Source organism: Odocoileus virginianus, unplaced genomic scaffold, assembly GCF_023699985.2.
Source record: "Odocoileus virginianus isolate 20LAN1187 ecotype Illinois unplaced genomic scaffold, Ovbor_1.2 Unplaced_Scaffold_3, whole genome shotgun sequence".
NCBI classification, from domain to species: domain Eukaryota; kingdom Metazoa; phylum Chordata; class Mammalia; order Artiodactyla; family Cervidae; genus Odocoileus; species Odocoileus virginianus.
Window position 1 is genome coordinate 478,903 of NW_027224265.1, and position 23,181 is coordinate 502,083.

The 23,181-nt window shown below is 47.0% G+C and overlaps 1 protein-coding gene across 3 annotated transcripts in view; it reads left to right on the forward strand.

Annotated features, from left to right (window-relative positions):
- Window positions 1–23,181, forward strand: part of MCC (MCC regulator of WNT signaling pathway) — a 494,030-nt gene that overhangs the window by 389,110 nt on the left and 81,739 nt on the right. For all 3 annotated transcript variants that reach the window (XM_070462369.1, XM_070462370.1, XM_070462371.1), the window contains one exon: window positions 12,531–12,673. In XM_070462369.1, the coding sequence (XP_070318470.1) occupies window positions 12,531–12,673 (143 nt within the window). The remainder of the gene's footprint in view (window positions 1–12,530; window positions 12,674–23,181) is intronic.

The window sequence follows — 23,181 nt, forward strand, 5'->3', positions numbered from 1 at the left end:
AGTCACCCCTATGAATTATGGGCTTCCCTTGTGGCTCAGCTGGTAAAGAATCTGCCTGCAATGAGGGAGACCTGGGTTCAATTCCTGGGTTGGGAAGATCCCCTGGAGAAGGGAAAGGCTACCCACTCCAGTATTCTGGCCTGGAGAATTCCATGGACTGTATAGTCCATGGGGTCACAAAGAGTTGGACATGACTGAGCGACTTTCACACTTTCTATGAGTTACAACAGTGTTTTATTTATAACTAATATTTTTACAGTTGATAAGTATTTTGTCTCTACTCTGTCAACTGTGTGCTTTCTCCTCCATTATTCCATTTTGATGTTGATCCTCATGGTAATCCTGAAAGGTAGACAGGTAGGAGTTGTAATGTTCAGTTGACTGATAAGAAGAAGTTGAGCGAGATGCTTTATTAACAGGTTCTAAATGCAACCCCCTCTATCTCCCTTGGGGATTTTGAGAGATTTATGAATGTTGATTTTAACTAACTATTACATATGCTTCTTTGTTGTTGTTCAGTCACTGCTGCTGCCGCTAAGTCACTTCAGTCGTGTCCGACTGTGCGACCCCATAGACAGCAGCCCACCAGGCTCCCCCGTCCCTGGGATTCTCCAGGCAAGAACACTGGAGTGGGTTGCCATTTCCTTCTCCAATGCATGAAAGTGAAAAGTGAAAGTGAAGTCGCTCAGTTGTGTCCGACTCTTAGCAACCCCATGGACTGCAGCCCACCAGGCTCCTCCATCCATGGGATTTTCCAGGCAAGAGTACTGGAGTGGGTCATATCCAACTCTTTGTGACCCCACGGACTGCAGCACCCCAGGCTTCCCTGTCCTTCACTTTCTCCTGGATCTTGTTCTAACTCTGTGATTCAGTGATACCTTCGAACCATCTCGTCCTCTGTCGCCCCCTTCTCTTCCTGCCCTCAGTCTTCCCCATTAGCAGTCTTCTTCAGTAAGTTGGCTCTTCACATCAGGTGGCCGAAGTATTAGAGCTTCAACTTAAGCATCAGCTTCAGTTGATGCTGAATTAATTCAGGATTAATTTCTTTTAGGATTCACTGGTTTGATCTCCGGCTGTCCAAAGGACTCTCAAGAGTCTTCTCCAGCACCACAGTTTGAAAGTATCAATTCTTTGGCGCTCAGCCTTCTTTGTGGTCTAACTCTCAACATCTGTACGTGACTACTAGAAACACCATCGCTTTGACAATATGGACCTTTGTCAGCAAAGTGATATCTCTGTTTTTAATACACTGTCTAGGTTTGTCCTAGGAGCAAATCTTTTTCCAAGGAGCAAATCTTTTAATTTCATGGCTGCTGTCATCATCCGCAGTGCAGTGATTCTGAAGCCCAAGAAAATAACATATGCTTCTAGATAATCTAAAATTTTTCTGAGCTCAGTTGACTTGCCGACGTTGGCATGGTGTCATACAAACTCCTGAGGGACGGGGCAAGATTCGATCCATCACTTGATTGGTGAAAACGCTGGGGCTGAAAAATATTAAGCAACTACTTCTAAGTTATGCTTAGCAAAGGGGAGAGGTAGACATCTCTGCCTTTATTCAGTTTTCTTTCATAAAAGTGATGGTTGGGGTTTCTGCCTTACTTGCTCATCAATCAGTTGGCCCCAAAGTCTCCTGCACAAAGCACTTAGTTGCTGTGTCTGCCCGTTTTTGAGAAGGGTTTGCTTCAGGTGACTTACTGAGCCAAGGATAAGGACTTGCATCTTCCTGCCCATGCTCAGAGAATAACCTGAGGGAAACAGATGGTTGGCATCTGCTTTTATGGAGAGGAGTGCTTTGTTCTCTGTTTTTACAGGCCACGATGAAGGCCGTTTTAAAGGCAGCTTCTTTAAACTCTGCCTCTAAGTCCTGGGTCAGAAGACACTTTGGAAGTGTTTTGTCCCAGCTCTGAGAGTCACAGTAATGATGGAGCTGCTTGAGGAGGGTACTGGGGGGCCTCTGTTTCAGGGCAAAGTTGTGGAAAAATTTGCTGTTAATTGGAGCCACACAGTACATCTCGTATTCCAGTTTAGAACCTCAAGGCCTTTAAATTGTATCCTGGTCTTCAGTGATTGTAGGTTAGAAGAACAGAGAATTTCAGCCCAAAGAAATGATTATAGCAGACTTAAAGGAGGCTGACAGAGTACATTGGCAAATTCATAATTTCCATTAAAAACATGTTGCTCTTCTAAAATCTTGAGAAGATGAAGGCAAATGAGCTTAGTGAGTTGTGAAAACAAATGCATCACATGTCACCTGGAAAACTCAATTTCACGATGTTTAGATTGAATTTAATGGCCAAACTGTTTCGTATTAAAATACCCTTTTATTTAAAGGAAGATTGCATCTGTACAGATGTCGCATTAAATTCTGCCAGTTTTCATTATGTAAATGAGCTAGCTCCTCCTTGAGGAGGGGACTCCCTGCACGGCTGGAAGATGAGCAGACACGTGGGCCAGTAAGACAAGGCTCTCGTTGTCCTCTGAGCTCTAGTGGCTAAGGCACCTCCCTAACCGCCACCACTCAGCTCCAAAGATGCTATAGTAGACCCACTGCAGAGGTGCCCAACGCCTTGGACTCTCTGGTGTATCCGGGGTGTGGAGAATTGTCATGCTAATCTGGTACAATCCTGGTGCCTTTGAGACTTTCTTGTCACTTCAGTCTAGGCCTGAGTTAGGAATTTATTGGAAGAGCTGAAAAATCATTAATTAGGGAATGGTTTATGATGTATCCATGTGGAAGCCATACTGAATTGCGTAAGAGAAAAGATGTAACAGTTTCATAGTTTACAATATTTATCTCCAGTCACAATCAGAGAACTAGGGACCTTCTGTGACTGCCCTGGGAGACTTTCCCACCTTGTATAGCCTCAGAGCTAATGTAGTTAAGAATCAGACACTGCAGGTCATTGAATTCCCATGTAAGTTGAATTCAGAGCCACATCAGATCTCTTAGGTTAAAGATTAAGCACTGATAGAAAAAGAAGGAATGGTGAGAATTTGAATGGAGACATTGGATAGATTCAAATAAATCAAGATACCTAGAGCCTGCAAACTTCACTTAGTTTCCCCTCCTGCAGAAGCAGTCTCCTTCCCTGTCTGATCAAGTCAGTCTTTCTTTGCTTGGAGCCTCTATAGCAGGCTGAATCCAGGTAGAGGGTACCAGATATAGTCATACCTCACTGCTACTCCATCCTTCTTTATCTTTAGGCCCAAAAGTAGCCAAATTCAATCATGCCCCAGGGGGATAAGCAGAAAATCCAACCTTGGAAGATACAAGTAAGATTGTGTTCATTTATAGTCACAGGAACTTGAGAAGAATATGTGTAATATTAGGACCTAAGTGTCCTAGACCAGGGAAAGAAGAATATAGTGTTGGATTGATGATGAGTTATTGATATCACTGTTCCTATTAGAGATTCTGGATTTAGTATGTTAGCTTTAGCAGTTTGATTAAATAAAACTAGATTCATTGGAGGATTACATTAGATAATGTTGAAATGCCAGAACTTCCTAGTGTAACATAGTCCGAGGCCATGGGAATCGGGAATAACGTCATTAAAATGGGGTTTTTGATGCCATTTCACTACTGGAGTCAGTGTGGGCATGGCTCCTGTACTTGTCAACAGGGCTACAGTAGTAATCAAAATTATTTGACCCATAGAGATTTTTGATAATGTAGAATTGATCATGGAGTCTTTAGCTTTGATATAAATGGGCAGCATACTAAAGTTTTACTTGATCTTTGTAATAAAAAAATCTCTGATCTGTCTGGTGAACAAGGACTTGACCTCCCACTGTAATATATGACCTCTTATCCAGTCCCCTTACCAGGCCTCCTTCACAGACCCAGGACTCTTTAAATGAAGATGTTCACAATCCTGTCACAAGTGGGTACAGTCAGTCTTCTTTCTACCCATTTTACAGGGGAGACTGTAGGAAAAAGAGATACCCACATTCTGGGCTAGTTATTGGCTCTGAGCAGATGTTAGCCCCTGGGATCCAAAAATACCTGTAGTCTCCCAGTCTGGATGAAGATTGATGAAGATACATTAGTCAGTGGAGCCTGCTGTAACGAAATACTGAAGATCGGTGGCTTAAACAATAGAAATTTACTTGCCACAGTTCTGGAATCTGGAAAGTCCAAAGTCAAAGTGCCAACCAATTCATTTCTTCACTGAGCGCTGTCTTCCTGTCCTCCTGAAGGCTTCCTTCTCACTGTGTCCTCACATGGCAGGGAGAGAGGGAAAAGGCAAGCTCTGTTATTTCGTAAGGGTACAAATCCCATCATGAGGGATCTCATCAGATCTAATTATATCTCAAAGGTCCCATCTCCAGATACCATCACTTTGAAGGTTAGCGCTGCAACATAGAACTGGGGTGGTAGTAACAACGGACAATAACACATAATTCAGTCCACAGTGGATCAGGTGACAAGTGGCATCATGAATAAATCTCATAGTGGACCTAGTCTACCATTGTACCCCATCCGCGTGGTAACATTTTTAAAATCCCTGTACGTGTGGTAAATGCTCCCAACTAGCAACAATACATGGTCCTGTTTTTCTGGCTTCAGGAACCAAGAAGTGGAAATACAAGTGGCTCCTCTCATTCTTACACCTAAAAGCCCAGTTTAAAAATTGTTGCTTCCCCTCTTGGTGACTTTGAGCTCTGCTAGTTTTAGAAGTTTCATTCCAAGGGAGCAGTGTAGTGGCAAACACAGCAGTGATTCCATTGCTGCCACTTAGCCCTTGGGACATCTCATGTCACTGAACCAACAGGCAGTGAAGGCAGTTACTGTACTAGCGGGATCCCAGCTCTCCAGGGGAAACTGGACTGTAGCTGTACCATGAGGCGGCAGAACTGTGTCTGGAACTCATGGGATTCCCTGGCATCCCTCCTGGATGTTGTCCAGTGATACAAGTTAGTACAGGTCAGTCCACCTAGGGCCAGATGCCTCAGGAATAAACATTTCTAATTACTGCAGTAGGTTAAGAGCTCTAACCACCTAAGATGCTGTTCAAACACCAAGGGAATAGGAATTTCCTAATGGAAGACAAAAGTTATTAATTATAGTTTCATAAATAGTTGCAAAAAGGATGACTTGACTGCCTAATTTCTTGCTTGTTTATGTATAGATGCAGTTTCCTTTTTACTTTCTTGTTTTCTCCCATTATATAAGGTGAGTTGGTATTGGTAAAACATAGCATTTAATAGTTAGGCTACATGATTCCTAGGTGAATTTGCTGTTAAACTAGAAGAGGAAAGTTCACCCAGCAATGGCTATAAATGGGACTTTGGGTCTCCCATTTTGATAAGAAGGGGAGTGCATTTATTAACAGGATCGAACTAGGGATAGTTACAGAAGCTTGATGGTATTGTTACAGCCATTTGGAAATGTGTATGTGTAAGAGGATGCGTTTGGTTGTCAAGGAGCCCAAGGCAGTGGGTTACAGTGCATGTTGCCCGGTGCCTGGTTTCGTTCCCACGCCTCCTCTCTAGTCCCCCCAAAATCAAAGATGACTGACCCTGGGGACTGCCGCCCAAACTCCCTTAACTGTGGCAGGCAGAGACAAGGTGGGGCCATCGTGGTGGCAGCTGACATACAGGCTTTGGTGAGCATGGAGGTTCTGTGCTGACCAGCCTGAGCCTGAGCGGTGGGCAGGAGTGGGGCGGCAGCGGTCTCTCCATCGCGGCTCTGATGGCAAGGCTGACAGCGCCAGGTGCCCTCCACCCTCCCTTCTCTTCTCTGGTCCTTCCAATAGTTTTGTAAGCACAAAACTACCTAGATTAAATCCTGCTTGAAACATCCAAAAGTGTATGTTTTCCTAACTGAACCCTGCCTAATGCATCCTAAATCTCATCTGCTTGGAATAAACAGTTGGTATTTATGGCCTTCTAAAAATCTTTACTCATGAATATCTTAAACAAATTGGATCATATAGCACACACTGTTTTGTAATAGGTGCTTTTTCACTTAACTGTATGTTCTGAGTGGCTTTGTTTTAATGCTCATCTGAGTTGGGGGGATTATATAATGAGATGGGTAAAATAGAAAAATATGTCAGTAGCTCACTTTGCATCTGGGGGAGGGGGGAAAAAAAGATGTCTAAGCAGATTGCTTCCCAAGGAGATTATTTTCTTTTCCCAAAAGCTGCTCTCATAACATCAACCTTTCACTGCCAACTCTGAGTAGTCCATGATTTCTGCTTCATTTCCCATTTGCTTGTTAGCCCACAGCTGTCTGGCTTCTGACCCCAGTGGTTTGCCAAAATTCCTTTTGCTATGAACTGAATTGCGCCACGCCCCACCCCCACCCCCAGTTCGTGTGGTGAAACCCTCGATGTGATAGTGTTTGGAGGTGGGATTTAGTTGAGTGAAGGTCACGAAGTCGGGGGTCACATGATAGGATTAGTGAGCCCAGAGAGCGCGCTTGCTCTCCTGCTCTTGGCCTGCCATGTGAGGGTGCAGGGGGAAGGCAGCCAGAGCCCTCACTGGGAACCAGCCATGCTGGCACCTCGATTTTGGACTACCAACCGAAGTCTAAACCTATGAAAAAATAAATTTCTGTCATTTAAGCTTGTCTATGGTACTTTGTTACAGCAGCATAAGCTAAGAGACTTTTTTGAAAATCACCAGTGATTTCTTAACAATTCGGTGACCTTTTTCTTGTTACTGGCCCTCTTCTACAGCGTTTAGCCGTAAATCCTGCTTCCCTGCTGGTGCACCTTCCCTTCTCAAACCTCCCTGGCCCTGCAGGTCCTGGACCTCCTCCTCCTCCCCCAACACCACCCTCAGCTGTGGCCCTTACCCCGGGTTCTCCCCCATACTCTCCGCCAGTGGCTGCACCCCTAGAGCGCTGGCCCCTCCGCTTTGCATCACTGCCACATTGACGTTTCACCCTTCTGCTGCTTCCTCTGCACAGAGCCCCTCACTGGTGACCGAGCAGGCACCCAGGGCCTCTCTGCTCTCACACTGTCCGGTCTCCGAGACCTCATGCCCGCCCTGTGTGCCTGGCCTTGCTCCTGGTCTGCAGGCCCGCGCTTCGGCCTGTGTCCCTCTTCATGGGGCTGCATCTCAAACTCAGTGTAACCAAAACCTCTTCATCTCCCGGCAAAACTTGTTGTTTTGATTAGCTTGTGGCCTAAAGAATAAAATATGATGAAATAAAAATAAAACCTAGAAAGATAAGGTAGGTTTTTCTCTCTCCCTATTTTCTTATATGGTATACATTCTACCCTTGTTCACTATTTGAAGTTTTTGGATACGGATCCTTTATCAGATCTTGTTTAAAACTGGTACTCATGGGTGACAAGGATGAATTATCATATACATAAGAGAGCATTTCAGAGTCACATTTGTTCAGTTATTCACCATAAGTTTCCTAGCTGAGTCTGAACTTCCTCTGTGCTGTATGGGAAAATAAGAAGTATTTACTCATCATTTATTCACTGCTGTAGATCCTTTAAGAGAACTGAAAAGAATACCTTGTATCTAAAACATCTTTGTTCTTTAAAGAAATGATAGCTGTTTCAGGGCAATTCTGCCTTTAAATGCAGAGACCAAGTATGTTCCAAAAGAAAAACCACAAAGTGTCAGGCAGGCTGAGTGGGCTGGCCACAGTTGACTGACATGTGGCATGTCCTTCTGGGTTTTGTTCACCAGTCACTCCAGTCCAGTGACAAGACATGAGTGTGCACCCCAAAATAAGATAGGTATAGGGATCACTTCTGAAGTAACATTTTTATCAAATGCTGAGGACTCCACAGGACTTCAGCTTGAGGTCCGGAAAGCATGGTGAGAGTTAAACTTTCATTGACTTTTTCCAATTAGATCATTTCACCCCTAGCTAACAATGAAAAAGAATCTTTAAAAAAAATCTTTTCCACGGGATTCAGGATGGGGAACACATGTACACCTGTGGTGGATTCATGTCAATGTATGGCAAAACCAATACAATAGTTTAAAGTAATTATCCTCCAAAAAACAAATAAATAAATTGGTTAATTAATTTAAAAAATCTTTTCCTTAGGTCATCATATTATTGTTCTGTTTGTAGTAAATTTAGGCATTAGGCTGTCTTGCTAACTGGTTGGATAATCTTAGGCAAGTCGCTTCACCTCTAGGAGTGTCAGTGGTCTTATCTGTAAAACAAAGGTATTGATCCTAGCTCAGGTGATCACCAGGATCCCTGCCAGTCTGCTGCTCTGTGACTTTTCTGCCTCTGCTAGTGAAGCAGGTGTGTGTACAGTCTAATGCCAGCCTCCTCAGGAGTCTTTTATTGTTGCTGCTGCTGCTGCTATTGAGCTAGTAGCAAACTTCAATCACTGCAACTCTAAACTGAGTGACTTGGTATCACTTCACAAATGCTTCTAAGTGAATGAAATAATGTACCATTAGAATCCTGAGATGACCCTCTATGTGCCAAAGAAAAACACCTGGTAACTTTCTAATTCCATAATTATGAAAAAGTAGAGACATCACTTTGCCGACTAAGATTCATATAGTCCAAGCAATGGTTTTTCCAGTAGTCATGTGTGGATGTGAGAGTTGGGCCATAAAGAAAGCTGAGTGCCAAAGAATTGATGCTTTCAATTTGTGGTGTTGGAGAAAACTTTGGAGAGTCACTTGGACAACAAGGAGACCAAGCCAGTCAATTCTAAAGGAAATCAACCCTGAATATTTATCAGAAGAACTGATGCTGAAGCTCCAATACTTTGGTCACCTGATGCAAAGAGCCAACTCATTGGAAAAGACCCTGATGCTGGGAAAATTGAGGGCAGGAGGAGAAGGGGGCAACAGAGGATGAGATGGTTGGATGGCATCACCGACTCAATGGACATGAGTTTGAGCAAACTCCGGGAGATAGTGAAGGACAGGGAAGCCTGGCATGCTGCAGTCCATGGGGTTGCAAAGAGTCAGACACCACCAAGTGACTGAACAACAACAGTTAAGAAACTACCACAATAGCATACAATTAGCAACATTTATCAGTTTATCAAAGCCCCCTTTTTTTTTTTTAACTTAATTTGACTACTTCTTGGACATTTTCATACTTTCTTCCTTTTCATCTTCAGCTTTAGCAGTTAGTGTTCTTCAGATCAGGCATCTTTTCCCCCAAAGAAATAAGATAAATCACTTACCAAGAGTTAGTGTATACACCATGGAAGGAAGCAAACATTGAAGTCACTTTGAGATGCTGATGCTGTCTGTCATTCACACCTTGACCAGTTAGGTGATGGCCTGCTGCCCAGAGGAACCTCGAAAAAGCTCCTCAAATTCTTGTCTTTGTAAAACTGCCATGGACCTGCAGGGGTTTTTTTGTTGTTGGTTGGTTGGTTGTTTTTGTTCCCATTGCTCTGGATGGACCAATGCTTCTGACTAAAACAATAGCGAGAGCCCCCAGCATCCTTCTCCTCCATATGCTGAAGTCCCAAATTGTCCGGCAGCTTACAGAGGGCTTGGAGTGCACTGGTTTTTGTCATTTCCCAGTTCCTGCCAGTAAGGATGTTGAGAGGGCAAAGATATACAACTCCATGGTTTGTTTGTTGTTGTTGTTGTTTTTTTACCAAAGTCAGCAAGAGAAACAGGGCTATACTAACTTTCTCATATTTAGGTTCAGTTTAACCTTTCAGTGCCTCATTTTGGGGGCACAAGACTGCATGTAATCTCCTTACAAGGTTGCTTTCTACCTCCACTGTTTCCTCTGTTTGCTCATGTAGTGTTGTACTGTAACCTTCCTTATGATCCCCTCAGGGGGGTCCTTAACCAGGGGTGGTGTGTGCTCACCTCAGCCCCTGCCTGTGGGGTCGAGAACACACCATCTGTACTTCCCCGCTGCCTGTTGTATCTGTTTCCATAAAAGATCTCACAACACTTACTCCTTCCCCTGAATTCCTTGACTCCACACATTATTTTACATTTATTTCCACCATTTGACCCCGATTGTTTCCTTCTTCAATACAGTAAGTTTTGCTTCTGGCCAACATTGCCCACGCAGCAAGTGGCCCGAGTGTTCCTCCAGCCTCATGGTTCCATGTGCACCCTGACTTGGTTTCAGCTGTCTGCCCCTCTGTCCCGAGCTGCACACGCCCACGTTCACGTCCACGGGCTCCCCCGAGGCTCTGCATGTGCCCATGCACTCTCATGACCTATCTATCGCTCCCCTTCAGAGTCTTCTGTAGCGCTGCTCCAGCCTGGAAGTCTCCCCTGGTCACTGCCCACCTGCAGCCCCAGAGCTGCAGTCCACCCAGAGCATCCTTCACAGGGCAGAATTAGTTGTGAACACGTGCACGCGTGCCACGTCGCTTTCACCGCCAGGCTCCTCTGCCCATGGGATTCTCCAGGCAAGAACACTGGAGTGGGTGGCTCTGCCGTTCTCTGTGCTGTCTCTCCCTGATCCAGGGATCAGACCTGCGTCTCTTACGTCTCCTGCGTTGGCAGGCAGCTTCTTACCACCAGAGCCACAGGGGAAGCCCAGCTGCGAACATATTTGACTCCCAAAAGAGCAGCATCCACTTGGTTTTTGCTTTCCTATCCTTGTCTTCATGCTCAAATACCTTGAAAGAGCATTCTTGGCTTGCATGTCATGACACTGAAAGTCTTCTGCCTTCAGGTGAAATTTCTCGTGTGGTATCATTCTTCAGTCTGTGTTCTCACCTCAGTAAGGCATATTCCCTTCCTTACTGAATGCTTCCTTCTCCCACCACTTCCCTTTTCACTTCTTTATAAAATCCATCCCAATGAACTAATTTTTTACAAAGCAGGAGATTTGGCAGGCACTAGATGTTTGGGATCTGCCAAGCCAAAAGAGTTGAAGGTGGCTATAAAAGATTTTGCAAATACCATTTGTACCAGAGGTGCAGCAGCAGCATTTATCTGGTGTTTTTGGCTGAAAAACAGTCTCAGCCAAGCTGAAGCTGATTACATTGGCCATACAACAAAGGTAATTTATTCATTATACACAAAATCTCCCATTAACTAAAATCAGGATTTCAACTGCTGATTGAAAGGAAGCTGATGGGTCAAAGCACAGTTACCCTCTAGACCAAAAAGGTGGTGACTCTTAAGAGTACTTTCTAATTGTTTTTCTTTCCTAAACCTAATTACTGTTGGCCGTGCAGATATCTAATAATTAACTTATTCATATAACATTAACCTATATTTTTTTCCCATCACCACTCCCATTCTAATTCACATTCTGCATGTCTGGTGATTTTATATCTGTTTGAAGTCTTCCTAGATTTCTGTGTGGCTTTTATCAGAAATACTTGGTAAAGCAAAGGCTTAACTGAATTCTTTCCCTGAGAAGATGGATGTTCATTTCTTGAGAGAACCAAGAACTCTGGAGAGTTCTTCCCATTTCTCTAGTATAAATGTGTCTCCTGAGCTTCAGATGGCATTTGCCTCTTCCCCAAGTCTCACTGATTACCACTCACCATTTTGGTCCACCCAAAACTGTGGACTCTGCCCTTCCCCTCCGGTTGTCAACAACTTAATGTGAATGCCAGGTTAAGAGAATTTCTTCCTATGTTTCTTCACAGACACCCTCCCCCGGGGCTGAGCAGACACCTTTGGACTTTCCAAATTCATAATTAAACACCCTGACAGTTTTCTTTTCTGGCTTACTTGTAAAATAAATGCATCAAAGAGTAATTTTTGCTCTCTCAATGTCTGTATCCAGTGTGTGTGTAGTGATGGTGGTGGTGTGGGAAGGAGGTCTGTGTGTACTTTGAAATACATAATGCAGTTGTAAGTTTTCTTAGCTTGCCCATAACTAATTCAGAGCCCAAAGGTTATGAGGGATCCATGAGGGGCTGAGAAGGGAGTGGGTGTGTTTGTGCAGATGAAACACGGATGAAGTTCAGTTATCTTCCTACTAGCAAAGGCAGATTGAAGGAAACAGACCACTGAACGGTTCTCACTCACTCACTGATTTTCCCCCTCACCCCGTTCTCCTTTCCTGTCCCCTAACTCCACTTACTTCCTGCAGAGAGACTCAGTGTGGTCTTTCTCAGACATGCTGACCCCTGCACCTCTCAGAGCACTGGTTTTGATCTGCACAGGCAGGATGCTGGTTTTCCAGTCTCTGTAACCTCAGCGGTCCTTCTATTCTCTTCCCAGAAGGAAGCCCAGTGTGGGACTCTGGTGGTGATACTCTGAGTCTCTCCTATTCACTAGGCCCTTGATGGGCCTGCTCACTGCAGCCTCAGTGCTCGGAATCTCAGTTCTTCTTCACCTTGGAATTTGAGGGGGTGAAGAAGTCTACTTTCTTTAGGAAATGTTTGAAGGGGGTACTTTTCCGGTAGGCTGATAGATGAATCTTGTCAGGTATATGGGTATGGGTGTGCAAACTTTCAGTGTCAAACACTGCTCATCTAGTTAGCCTGAAAGGAATCCTGGTCCATGTGGCCTGGAGAGGAGAGCTGTCTGTTTTCATTCTGAGTGTCTTTATCTTGTTATTAAAAGACATATTCTCTGGGGATGTGTCTTGTGTGTCTGTCAGTGGAGTCTGACTTCCCTTTTGTTCTCAGGGAGGAAGATGAGTACTCGGAACTGCGATCAGAGCTTAGCCAGAGTCAACACGAGGCCAACGAGGACTCTCGCAGCGTGGATCAGGACCAGACCTCTGTGTCTGTCCCTGAAAACCAGTCCACCATGGTCACTGCAGACATGGGTAAGTCTGCCTGCCACTGCCACAACGCCAGGGCTCGGCTTCTGGATTGTAATCAAAACTTTAGAAACATGAGACAGCCTGGATTGAGATTTAGTGAGTCAAGCAGCTTGTTGAGTAGATGGAGGCAGGTGGAAGCCTCATTCATTTCAGTTCTCTACATATTCCTTTGTTGGTCACAGTGGAACCGAAGAGCTGAATTCCCTTTCTGCCTTGATGTTTGTGATTCAAACATGTCACCTTCTATGTGAAAAGTCAGGAAGTGGGGAGCCAGGTAAAAAGGTGATTGCACTGTTCCAAGTCCAGTAACACTGAGCTGTGATGGCAAGAATGGCAGAAATGGGCCGAGGAGCAACTCACTGCAGGGGAGGAGACGACAGGTTCAGCAGCTCTGGGGTGAGCAGGGCTCCAAAACGACTCTTCAACACGTTCATCCAGAGTGACTCAGAATGATTGTATTCCTTACTAAGGAAGTTTGGTTGAGAAATGATTTGGGAAATAAGTGTTTGGGAAGTATCATGTTTGAGGTTGTGAAGAAATGTCTGTGTGGAAATACCTGGTAACAGCACGTTGGTATGGTGTGTTTTAAGCTACAGGTTATGACCCTTCTAATCTTGAAATTACATGAAAAATCAAAATGTTATTAAAATGAAATCAAATAGAAAAAAAATGATAGTATTATTGTTTCATGACACATATTTGTTGGATATGTATATGTTGTAAGTTGCCAAGGGAAATGTTTCAACCATGGATGGCAATTGAAATGTAAAACCTCTAGCCTAATTGGAGATGCTCAGATAGATCTCTGGAGAGATTGGGGTTGAGGATAAAGGCTTTGAAGTTACAAGGTAAAGAGCTCCCTATGGTTGAAAGGATGTGAAGTCCAAATGGGGAGAGGCACCATATCTTAGGAAATGTTCACATATAAGGGAGTGATGGGAAAGGGACAAGGAGAAGGAAGAGTAAGTATAGTAGAGTTTGCATTAGAAGTTAAGTTTCCATTGGGGAGAGAGTGACTTTAATCAAATATTAAACACTTATGTTTAATTATAAACCTATATAATAACCAGGGCTTCCCTGGTAGCTCAGCTGGTAAAGAATCCGCCTGCAATGCAAGAGACCCTGGTTCAATTCCTGGGTCAGGAAGATCCTCTGGAGAAGGGATAGGCTACCCACTCCAGTATTCTGGGGCTTCTCCGGTGGCTCAGCTGCTACAGAATCCACCTGCAATGTGGGAGACCTGGGTTCAGTCCCTGAGTTGGGAAGCTCCCCTGGAGAAGGGAAAGGCTACCCACTCCAGTATTCTGGCCTGGAGAATTCCATGGACTACAGTCCATAGGGTTGCAAGGAGTCAGACACAACTGAGTGACTTTCACAACAACCTACGTAAACGTGTATGCATGCTATAACATCAAGAAACAGAGTACCGTGGCAGATTTCCAGGAAAGCTTCCTCTCAGAAGTGACATTTGAGCTGAGATGTGGATGATAAGTAGGAATTGAGTACATGAGAGAGGAAGTGGCATGCAGGGGAGAGGGCATGATGTATTCAAGGCGGTGAATAAGATCATCCTGTATGAAGGGTGCAGAGGTGTGAGACAGAGGTTGGGAGAGGCAGGCCGGAGCCAGACTGTGCAAGATCTCATAGACCACGTTAGAGTCTGACCATTATTCAGAGACCCACGAGAAACCGTTGAATGATTTTAACCGCTGTAGATGGGAGAAATGAGATGATCAGATGGCATTTTGAATCAATCACTCTGTAGTGAAGAGAAAGAATCAGTGGATCAAGAGTGAATGGGGGAGGCCAGCCAGGAAACCATTGCCGAAGTCAAAGTGGGCAAAATTGTTGCCAGGATTAAAGGTGGTGGCCGTTGAGTCGTGGAAAAGCAGATAAGTACAGAAAATTGGCAAGATCTGAGGAATTCATCACAGGGTTAAGAAGGAGGGAGGCATGCGTGGGTGTCTCATAAGTGTCTGGTTAGCCCAGTGGGTGGGTGGCAGGGCCAATCAGCAATATGGGAGCAAAGGAAAAAGGACTCGGTGGTTTTGCTCTGAATTTAGTTTTGTTGGGGAGGGGCATGGGTGGGGTGGAGAGGAGGGTGTGTGTTTTGTTTGGGCAGAAGTTTCAGGTGTCTGGAGCTATCTGGATGGAGATGTTGGGAAGGCAGTAGGTAAACACAAACCACAACAGGTCTGGCTGAAGAAAGCAGTCGGGAGACGTCAGGCTGTTTGCAGATAGTTTCGGAAGCAGTGGGAGTCGATGTGAAGAGCACGGAGTGTAGAGAGTTAGAGGCGAGGCGTAGGGGGTCCCCGGCCTCGGAGGAGACGCAGGCGCACCTCGTGGCAGGGATGAACCTCTCGGCTTAAACGCGCTTCCCCCAGAGCACCTCGCGAGCACCCGTCTGCACATCCCCGCGCCGCCTCACTGGTCTCCTTCTTACATCACACTGAAAGTTTAAAGGATGTGTCTGTACTTCTGTGCCTGACTGACGCTCCCACTAAACCGCACTGAGCAAAAGCTTGTTTGTTTTCTCTACTCGTGGCTCTCCGGAGCCCACCACAGGGCCTGGCACAGAGTGCAGTGTGGGTTCAGAGATACGTGGTTGAATGAAGGGGTGGTGCGGTCAACCAGTACCTCAACCAGGCGGTCAGCCAACGCTGTAAGGAGTGCCCATCAGGCAGTGGGGGGAAGGCTCTCATGAGGAAGGAGGGTCCCCAGTGTGGATGGTTGCTAAGGCCACATGAGACGGACGTCCCTGAGTGCTGGGCACTGATACCAGCTTGAGCCAGACAGAAGCAGCTGAGGAGAGGGCTTACCTTGCAGGCCTGGGGCCCTAGCTTCAGGCTGAAGCTGCTTCCCTCACACTAAGCTGAACCCAGACCCCGGGCCTGCGATCACAGCACACCCAAACCCCCTGGTGACCAGCCCAAGTCCTCTGGGCTCCATTATACCAGCATCATAATCTTGAACCCCGGTGGCCTCGAACTTCTGGACTCAGGCTTCCAGCCTCAAGCAGTCAGACATGTGCAGTAGCCGAGAAGTTTCTGTCACTGCCCAGACACATTCCTACACCCACCCCTCTGTTCAGTTCTCTGAAACTATTTTTCATGAAATTAAACAAGTGACCCACACTCCAACACAATTTCTTAATCAAAGAAACTTGGGGAGCTGGAGGGCAAACTCCCTCCAGTGGATGGGGTGGGTAGTGGGGTGCATCTTCACTGCGGGCATCCCAGGGCTCCCGTGGTGGGGAATCCCCTATACCCGGGTGCCCCCACGGGAGCCAGTGTCTGCCCGTCTGCACCGGGAGCAGGCTTTGTTTTCCCAAATCATGTCTTTTCGCCCTTTCCCTCAGTAAAAATGCATGTTCGTTACAACTGGTGGTAGTTTCACTCCCGACAAGCCTGGGCTCCTGCAGGGAAGGGACCCTTGTGTGCCGGAGGGCTGTGTGTGTTCTCTGCCCGCAGTAGGAGCCGTCAGTCATTCATGTAGCCGCTCACTGAATGCCGTGCTAGGGATGTGCATGCGAGACCAGAGCCTGCCCTCACACCGCTGCGCTCGCAGGCTCACACCGCCATCCCCAGGGTGACATCCCCACTGCTCACTCTGACCTGCAGGCCCACGGAACCTGGAGAGCCCCCACCTCAAACCCTGTCCTTCCCGCCTCTTCCTGCTTCCTTCCCGCTCTGGCCATGCCGGCCTTCCCTGCTATCCCTCAGACCTGACCAGCGCCTCTGACCTCAGGATCCCTGCACCCACTGATGCCCACTCGTCCTTTCTCTCGCAGTCAGTCGCTCTCCCCTCCTCACAGCCTCCCCAGGCCCCTCGTGGGGTCCCGGAGCTCTCCCCCATGTACACTGCTTGGCCTCCACTCCCCAAGCGTGCTTCTCCCTCCTCCCTTCTTCATCCTCCTTCATCACACTTAGCCCTCCGTGAGGATACCTCCAGTGTGTCTTTACTTCCTTATGTGTACCTCACCAGTCTTGGTCCGTCCTTGTGCTAGAATGCCAGCTCCACCTGGGCAGGGACTTTGACTCTTCAACATAGCAGTGCCCACTCACAGGAGGCTTCCAGAGGCGGGTGACGGGGAGCATCTTGGAGCTTGTGGTTACTTGGAGGATGCAAAGGGAACATGGAGAGCCTGCCCGTGGACCACACCAGAAGGTGGATGGGGGCCACAGCAGCAGCCTCTGGTGGGAGCATCAGAGCATGCCAGAAGTTGCATCTGGGCTGACCGCTGAGGGGTGAGTGAGAACAAGCAGGCACAGAGGGGGGCGGGAGGCGAGTGCCCTGGGCACGGCCGCTCCCGCCAGGTTCCCACGGAGGGCAGGCCTGGGGACAGCAGAGCGCGGCCCCTGCACGTCCGTTGGAACTGGGCGGCTGCCTCTTCTTACTCCGTACCATTTTCCAATTAAACTGCTTCAGCAGGGAAAAAAGCTTCCATTTATAAACACCTTTATAGGAAATCATTAAAACACATCCATGTCATTATGACTGCTGTATTTGCAAACCTCCATTAGCCACCCAGCTTGGCTTAATTTTGAGCTGGATTTTATGTACAGAGTTGGCTGCAATATATTTGCCGATTTCCATTTAAGATAATAGGAGTATTGCCTTCATCAGAAATCACTTGTTTTTGTGTTCAAACCCCACTCATCAGAGCCGGGCTGCCACTTCAATAAGCTGGCTCCGGGGCATGGTCCTCAGAGCCTGGACATTAAAACTGCAATGGAGAGAGTGCTTTGACCTACCTAAGCAGTCCTAGACAGGAGAAAGGGCCCAGTGGTGTCACGTTGCATCTTCAAGTAAATTGCATTACCTCTGTTCAAACCTAGTCACAAAATCATTTGTAAAATAAAGATAATTAAGTAGACAAAGATAAAGTAGGAGTTGGGGCTTGGGATTTCTGTTTCCTCAACTTGGCAAAGAGACCATGGCTGATGGGCTTTGTTCACTTCCTCTGTGTTGAGCATTAACAGGTGTCCTCACGTGCGGTCCTCAGCCCCGAAGGTGGCGCTGTGGAGCTCCTCGCCTGTGAAACAGATGGCAGGAGTTCAGAGGGGGCACGTCACTTGTCCAGGCTGCACAGCTCAGCACTGGTTTCCGTTCCTGACGCCTGTGTATCCACAGGTGGGTTTGCTTTCTCAGGAAAACATACCTCCAGCTGTTGTGCTCTGCTTACTGCCATCCTGTGAGGTCTCTAGGGCCGGCGGCAGAATTTAGGGAGCCACTGTCTGATCAGAGCGCCTGGCCTACTAGCAAAGTGTCTGCTGTTCGTTGAGCTGCTGCAGATCTCCAGCTTAGCTCCCACACCCTTAGGCCAACCCATGCTGGGTGCTGCAGGAGAGCGGAGCGGAGATGTGTGAGGTGGCTCTTGGTCAGGCTAGCTTGCGTGGGGGCGGGGGCGGTGCAGGGCTGTCTTCCCAGCTCTGTTCATGGAACAGCAAAGCTGGTCTGGAGCAACTGTCTGTAAAACAAAATCCCTGACCCCATGGAGCTTTGCACAGGCTGTGATAGGTTCTGCTCCTGTATTTTGAAATTTCTTCTGGTTTTTGGTGAGAAAGTCTTATTTTTGTGGGGTTTAGCAGTGCTGAACTCTCGTCCCTTGGGGAGGGAAGGAAGCATATGCCCCCTGTGCTTGCTGGTGTGATCATTTAGATAGAGATTTTCTCCTACGCGTAGTTTTTGGAAGACAACCAAGGAAGAATTTACACATGAAACCTGGCTATTTGGCACAGTTGTGACTATGAAATACTAATGTTAAAGCCAGATTTTCCTGGCTTAATGGACCACGAGGCTTAATGGCTTCAGGAGAAATGTTCCAAAGTGTTGAGAAGCCCCTCCCAGTAGGGAGAAAGGGGGCTTGGGGCAGGGAAAGACAGTCCTGCCTTCTCCAAAAATGCTTTCTGCAGAGTAGAAGTGTTCACAAAGGCAGGGCAGCCTGTCCAGAGAGAACTCGGCTTCTGTTGGGAATGAGGCGCTAAGCAAGCAGAGCATGTGTGAAGGAGAATCAGACTCTTGGGAGCCTGATTCTGAAACTTTGAGAAACCAGTCCATAGGTTGGCAAGGTTACGACAGAAACTAGCACCCTGACTTGGCAATGAAACAGGCCCAGCCCTGTGTAACTTTTTTTTTTCTCCTTTAATTGGGCAACTTAATCTTTCCCAAGAGTTTCATGATGTTGGCCATCCCTGAAAACCAAGCCCAGGACAGGGCTTAGAGGTGTTGAGCAGTGACTCATAGAGGGCTAAGGTGACAATGTCCTTCCTTGCGAGGACCTGAGCCAGGTCAGACGAGGCCTGTCTGTGAACGTTAGCATGGCCATGTGGCTAAGGAGGCCATCTAAAATCATTCCAGAACTTTCCTTAGAGAGGAACCAAGCTTGAGAGCAGACAAGATTATTGCCCCACCTCATCTTGTGTTACTTTGGACTATGGTTTTCAGCCCACAAAGGAGACTTGAGATATAAGACAGATATGGAAAGCCATTGATCACGTTTGTTCAGAATGAGCTCCCTTGACTGTTAGGCTCATGAACTCCTCTTCTGAGATAATGAAGTCGCAAGTCACTCATTGTGTCCGACTCTTTGGGACCCCATGGACTATATAGTCCATGGAATTCTTCAGGCCAGAATACTAGAGTGGGTAGCCTTTCCCTTCTCCAGGGGATCTTCCCAACCCAGGGATCGAACCCAGGTCTCCCACATTGCAGGCAGATTCTTCACCAGCTGAGCCACAATGGAACCCCCTTCTAAGATAAGCAGCCTTTATTTTCTAAACAGACTGTATCTCCTTTCAGTTGGAACTCATAACATATTTTCCTTTAAAACCAGCAACCTAGACTTCTCACCTTTTGAGATGGACTGCTCTCCATCTGTGGAATGTGTATCTCTCACGATAAATCTAGTTCTTATCTAGAGGGGAAAAAAACACCAAAAACTCCCCAACGTCACAGACGTAAAGAATGGGCTTGTGGACACAGAGGCAAAGGAGAGGATGGGATGAATTGAGAGAGTAGCATTGAAACATATACCTTGCCATGTGTAAAATAGATAGCTGGTGGAAACCGGCTATAGAACTCCGGGAGCTCAGCCAAGTACTCTCTGATGGCCTAGAAGGGTGGGATTCTGGGGTTGGGAGAGGGGAGATACATACTTCCATCTGATTCACATTGTTATATGACAGAAACTGACACAACATTATAAAGCAGTTATTTTCCAGATAAAATAAATTTAAAAAAAAAAAAAAAGTCACACAGGAGTGTTAGCTTCCCAGACCAGCCTCAGAAAGCCTATTTTCTCTGTAAGGGAAATAAAGTACATGCGCTCACTAGTGTTGATGCAGCCCCAGCCCTTGCTGTGGACGTTGTTTTTGGAAGGAGAGGTTCTGTGCACATCTTCTGCTTTCTCCTGCTGCTTTGGAAGTGCCCCGCCACAGGCAGAGCTGCGGGGCCCGGGCCGACCCCCTGTGTGCCGGCCCCGTTCACTCCCGGGGCTGGAGCCAGCCTGCCTCTTGAGCTGAGATGGACGGTCTCGCCTGGGGGAAAGGCCCACTTGGCCTGGAGGGTAGTGAGCTTTGGGGGAAATGCTCAGAGGTGGGGTCTGCGAGCTGGGCAGGAAACTGGGGTGCTTTGAGGTGCAGTGAGGGGCTGGGGCTTGTCCTCTGAATGCACTTCTAACTGTGCCTTCAAGGTAACCTCTCAGAGGCACAGGTGCAGAGCCATCTTGAAGGCTGTTCGTGGAGAATGCCAAATCGCATCCCCTTTCTGCCCCTAAGGCTCCTCACCTTTGCAATACTGGGTATTTTCTTACTCTTAAAGCTGCTGCCAATTCAAGTGGTTAGTCTTCACAGAAGCAGATGATCACATGTGCACTTGAACTTCTCTGGAGACCCCTGTCAGAACTCTTCTGCCTCCGAGGCCGGGGTGGAGTGGGTGATGGGACCGTGTGTGGACTGTGGCAGCTGAGAGGAGGGTCCTGAGGGGGCAGGAGTGGGGCCTTCACGCCGTCGAAGGCTGTGTGCACTGCTGTAGAAAAACAAAGTGCGTCAAGGTTGCACAGTGACAGCAGCAAAGATGGAACACACCCCAGACTGGTGAGAGGTGCTGTGGCAGAAGTCTTTGGGGAAGAAGCACTGAGGACGCTCTGCCCTCCCGGGGAAGCCAGGACCCGGCAAGGGGAGCGGCTGGCTCCTGGCACGCTCCCCTGAGCAGCGTCTGTGTTCTTGGGGGCGATCTGGGTGGTGTTCCTGTTCTTGTAGCTGGTTGAGAGATCAGTCATCATACTGGCCCCCGAGTTAATATAGCCATCAACATTTCCAAGCTGTCAGACCTCTTTGCCTTGAGGGTATTTGTTTTCACCTCAACTTTTTATTTTGAAAAACTTTAAATTTACATAAAAGACACAATGAACCCCCCCCCAAACCCTTTGCCTAGACTCACCAATGGGTAACATTTTACATTTGGTATTTTTCCCTCTTGCACTTGGAGAATGGTGTTTTCTGAGCAGTTTGACAGTGAGAGGCAGACACCATGCTGCTTGACCCTAAATATATGAGCACCAACCTCTTAAGAACAGGGACCTTCTCGGTCCCAACCACAGCACCTTTACCCACCTGAGAATCTGACCATTGGTGGAACATTAACTACCTGTGGTCCACAATAAACTCCCCACATGCCCCATTCCTGCCCTGAGTCAGGGCTCACACACTCTGTTTAGTTACCACATCTTTCTTCTCTCCTTTATCTAGAACAGGTACCCACTTTTTTGTCTCTCATGACACAGACATGTTGAGCAAGCCAGGTTAGTGGTGTCATAAAAAACCCCTCGGTCTTCATGGTCTGATTGTTTTCTTATTTGATATTAACATTTTTTTGCAAGGATATGCATAGGTGATGATGTGTCCTCACTACTGAGTTCCAGCTAGAGGTACAGAATGTCCGTTTGTCCACTACTGGTGATGTTAGGATGCTTTTAGACTATAGTATCGTCCTCATGAATCCTCTTCAGTAGACACAGGCGCTGTGTACGTGATGCAGGATGTAACCTCTGTGAATACTCTCATTCTTTTCCTCTCAGATGCCTCTGTCTTCTCCTTGACACTTAGACCCAGAAGTTGACTATTCTGTCATTTTCTATGTTGTTTTGTCCTCGCTTTGTTGGTTCCTTGCTGGTAGGGAGGGCCATGCTGCATGCAGAGTGGAGAGTGGAAGCTAAGAAGGAGGCCTAAATGCTTCTGGGTTCAGCTCATTTCAGCGGTAGTGCCCGGCAGGACCCAAGCTGCTCCCTTTCTAGGATGTCACCTCTTGCCTCTTAGCAAAACATCTGTCTTGATGCTGCAAGAACCTATAGCTCTTTCTTGCACTTCAGTGGCTTTACAAGGCATGACGTGTGCCTGGTCAGAACAGCGGTGGGGGGCTGTGGGTCAGCCCTTGGAAGGCCACATGGGTTCTAGTTACAGCCTGACGTGCCACACTCACACTGGAGGGCTTTCAGACGTTTCCCAGCAGGCCTGCAGCTGCTTCTGTTTCTCAGACCAGCTGAAATTCACTGTGGCTAATATCCCTGCCTTCCATGGAAGCATCCTCCTTGGGGATCCCTCTTATTACCTGAAGGCCCTCCTCCACTTTAGCAGGATGTGGTCTCTCACATAATAGGTCTTCAATTTGAAGATATTTGATCAGTAAGCAGCCTCACAAAAACTTGATGCTTTTAAAAGTTGGCTTAGAACAAGTCTTTCATTTCTTTCACGCGTTTAACTCATGCGGGCTTTATCAAGCACTCCTCCACGCCCGGTGGTGTGAGCATCTCCGAACACGAGGATGCATGAAGAGAATCCCCATTCCCCAGATCCAGGCTTTGTAGGGTGCATGTTTCAGATCCCAGGTAATTACAGGGAATGTGATGCCTCAAAGAAAGAAACAGGGGACTATAGGCAATCAGGGAAGGCTTCCTGGAAGAGGAGACTTTAAGGCAAAGCTTTAAAAAGAGCCATTATGGGCTTCGCTTGTGGGTCAGTGGTGAAGAATCTGCCTGCCACTGCAGGGGATATGAGTTCAATCCCTGGTCTGAGAAGATCCCACAAGCTGTGGAGCAACTATGCTCGGGAGCCATAACTGTTGAGCCTGTGCTCTAGAGCCTGGGGGCCTCAACTACTGGCGCCTGCTTGCTCCAGAGCCTGGGTTCTGCGACCAAGAGAGGCCCCTACAGTGAGAAACCCGGTCACTGAAACTAGAGAGCAGCCCCCACTCACCACAGCCAGAGAAAAGCCTGTGCGGCAGTGAAGACCCAGCACAGCCAGAAATAAATAAATAAAAACGTTTTGAAAGTCCAGTATCTTTAAAAAAAAAAAAAAAAAAAAAACACCATTGTGAAGAAGAGAACGAGCGGCTTCCACACTCAGCAGGTACGTCGCTCTGAAGAGAGTGCCGAGCCCTCGGAGTAGTTATGTTTGAAGTGGGGACGATATTTTGGAGCAGATATCTTCTGGTAAATGCTTGCTGCTTGAAAT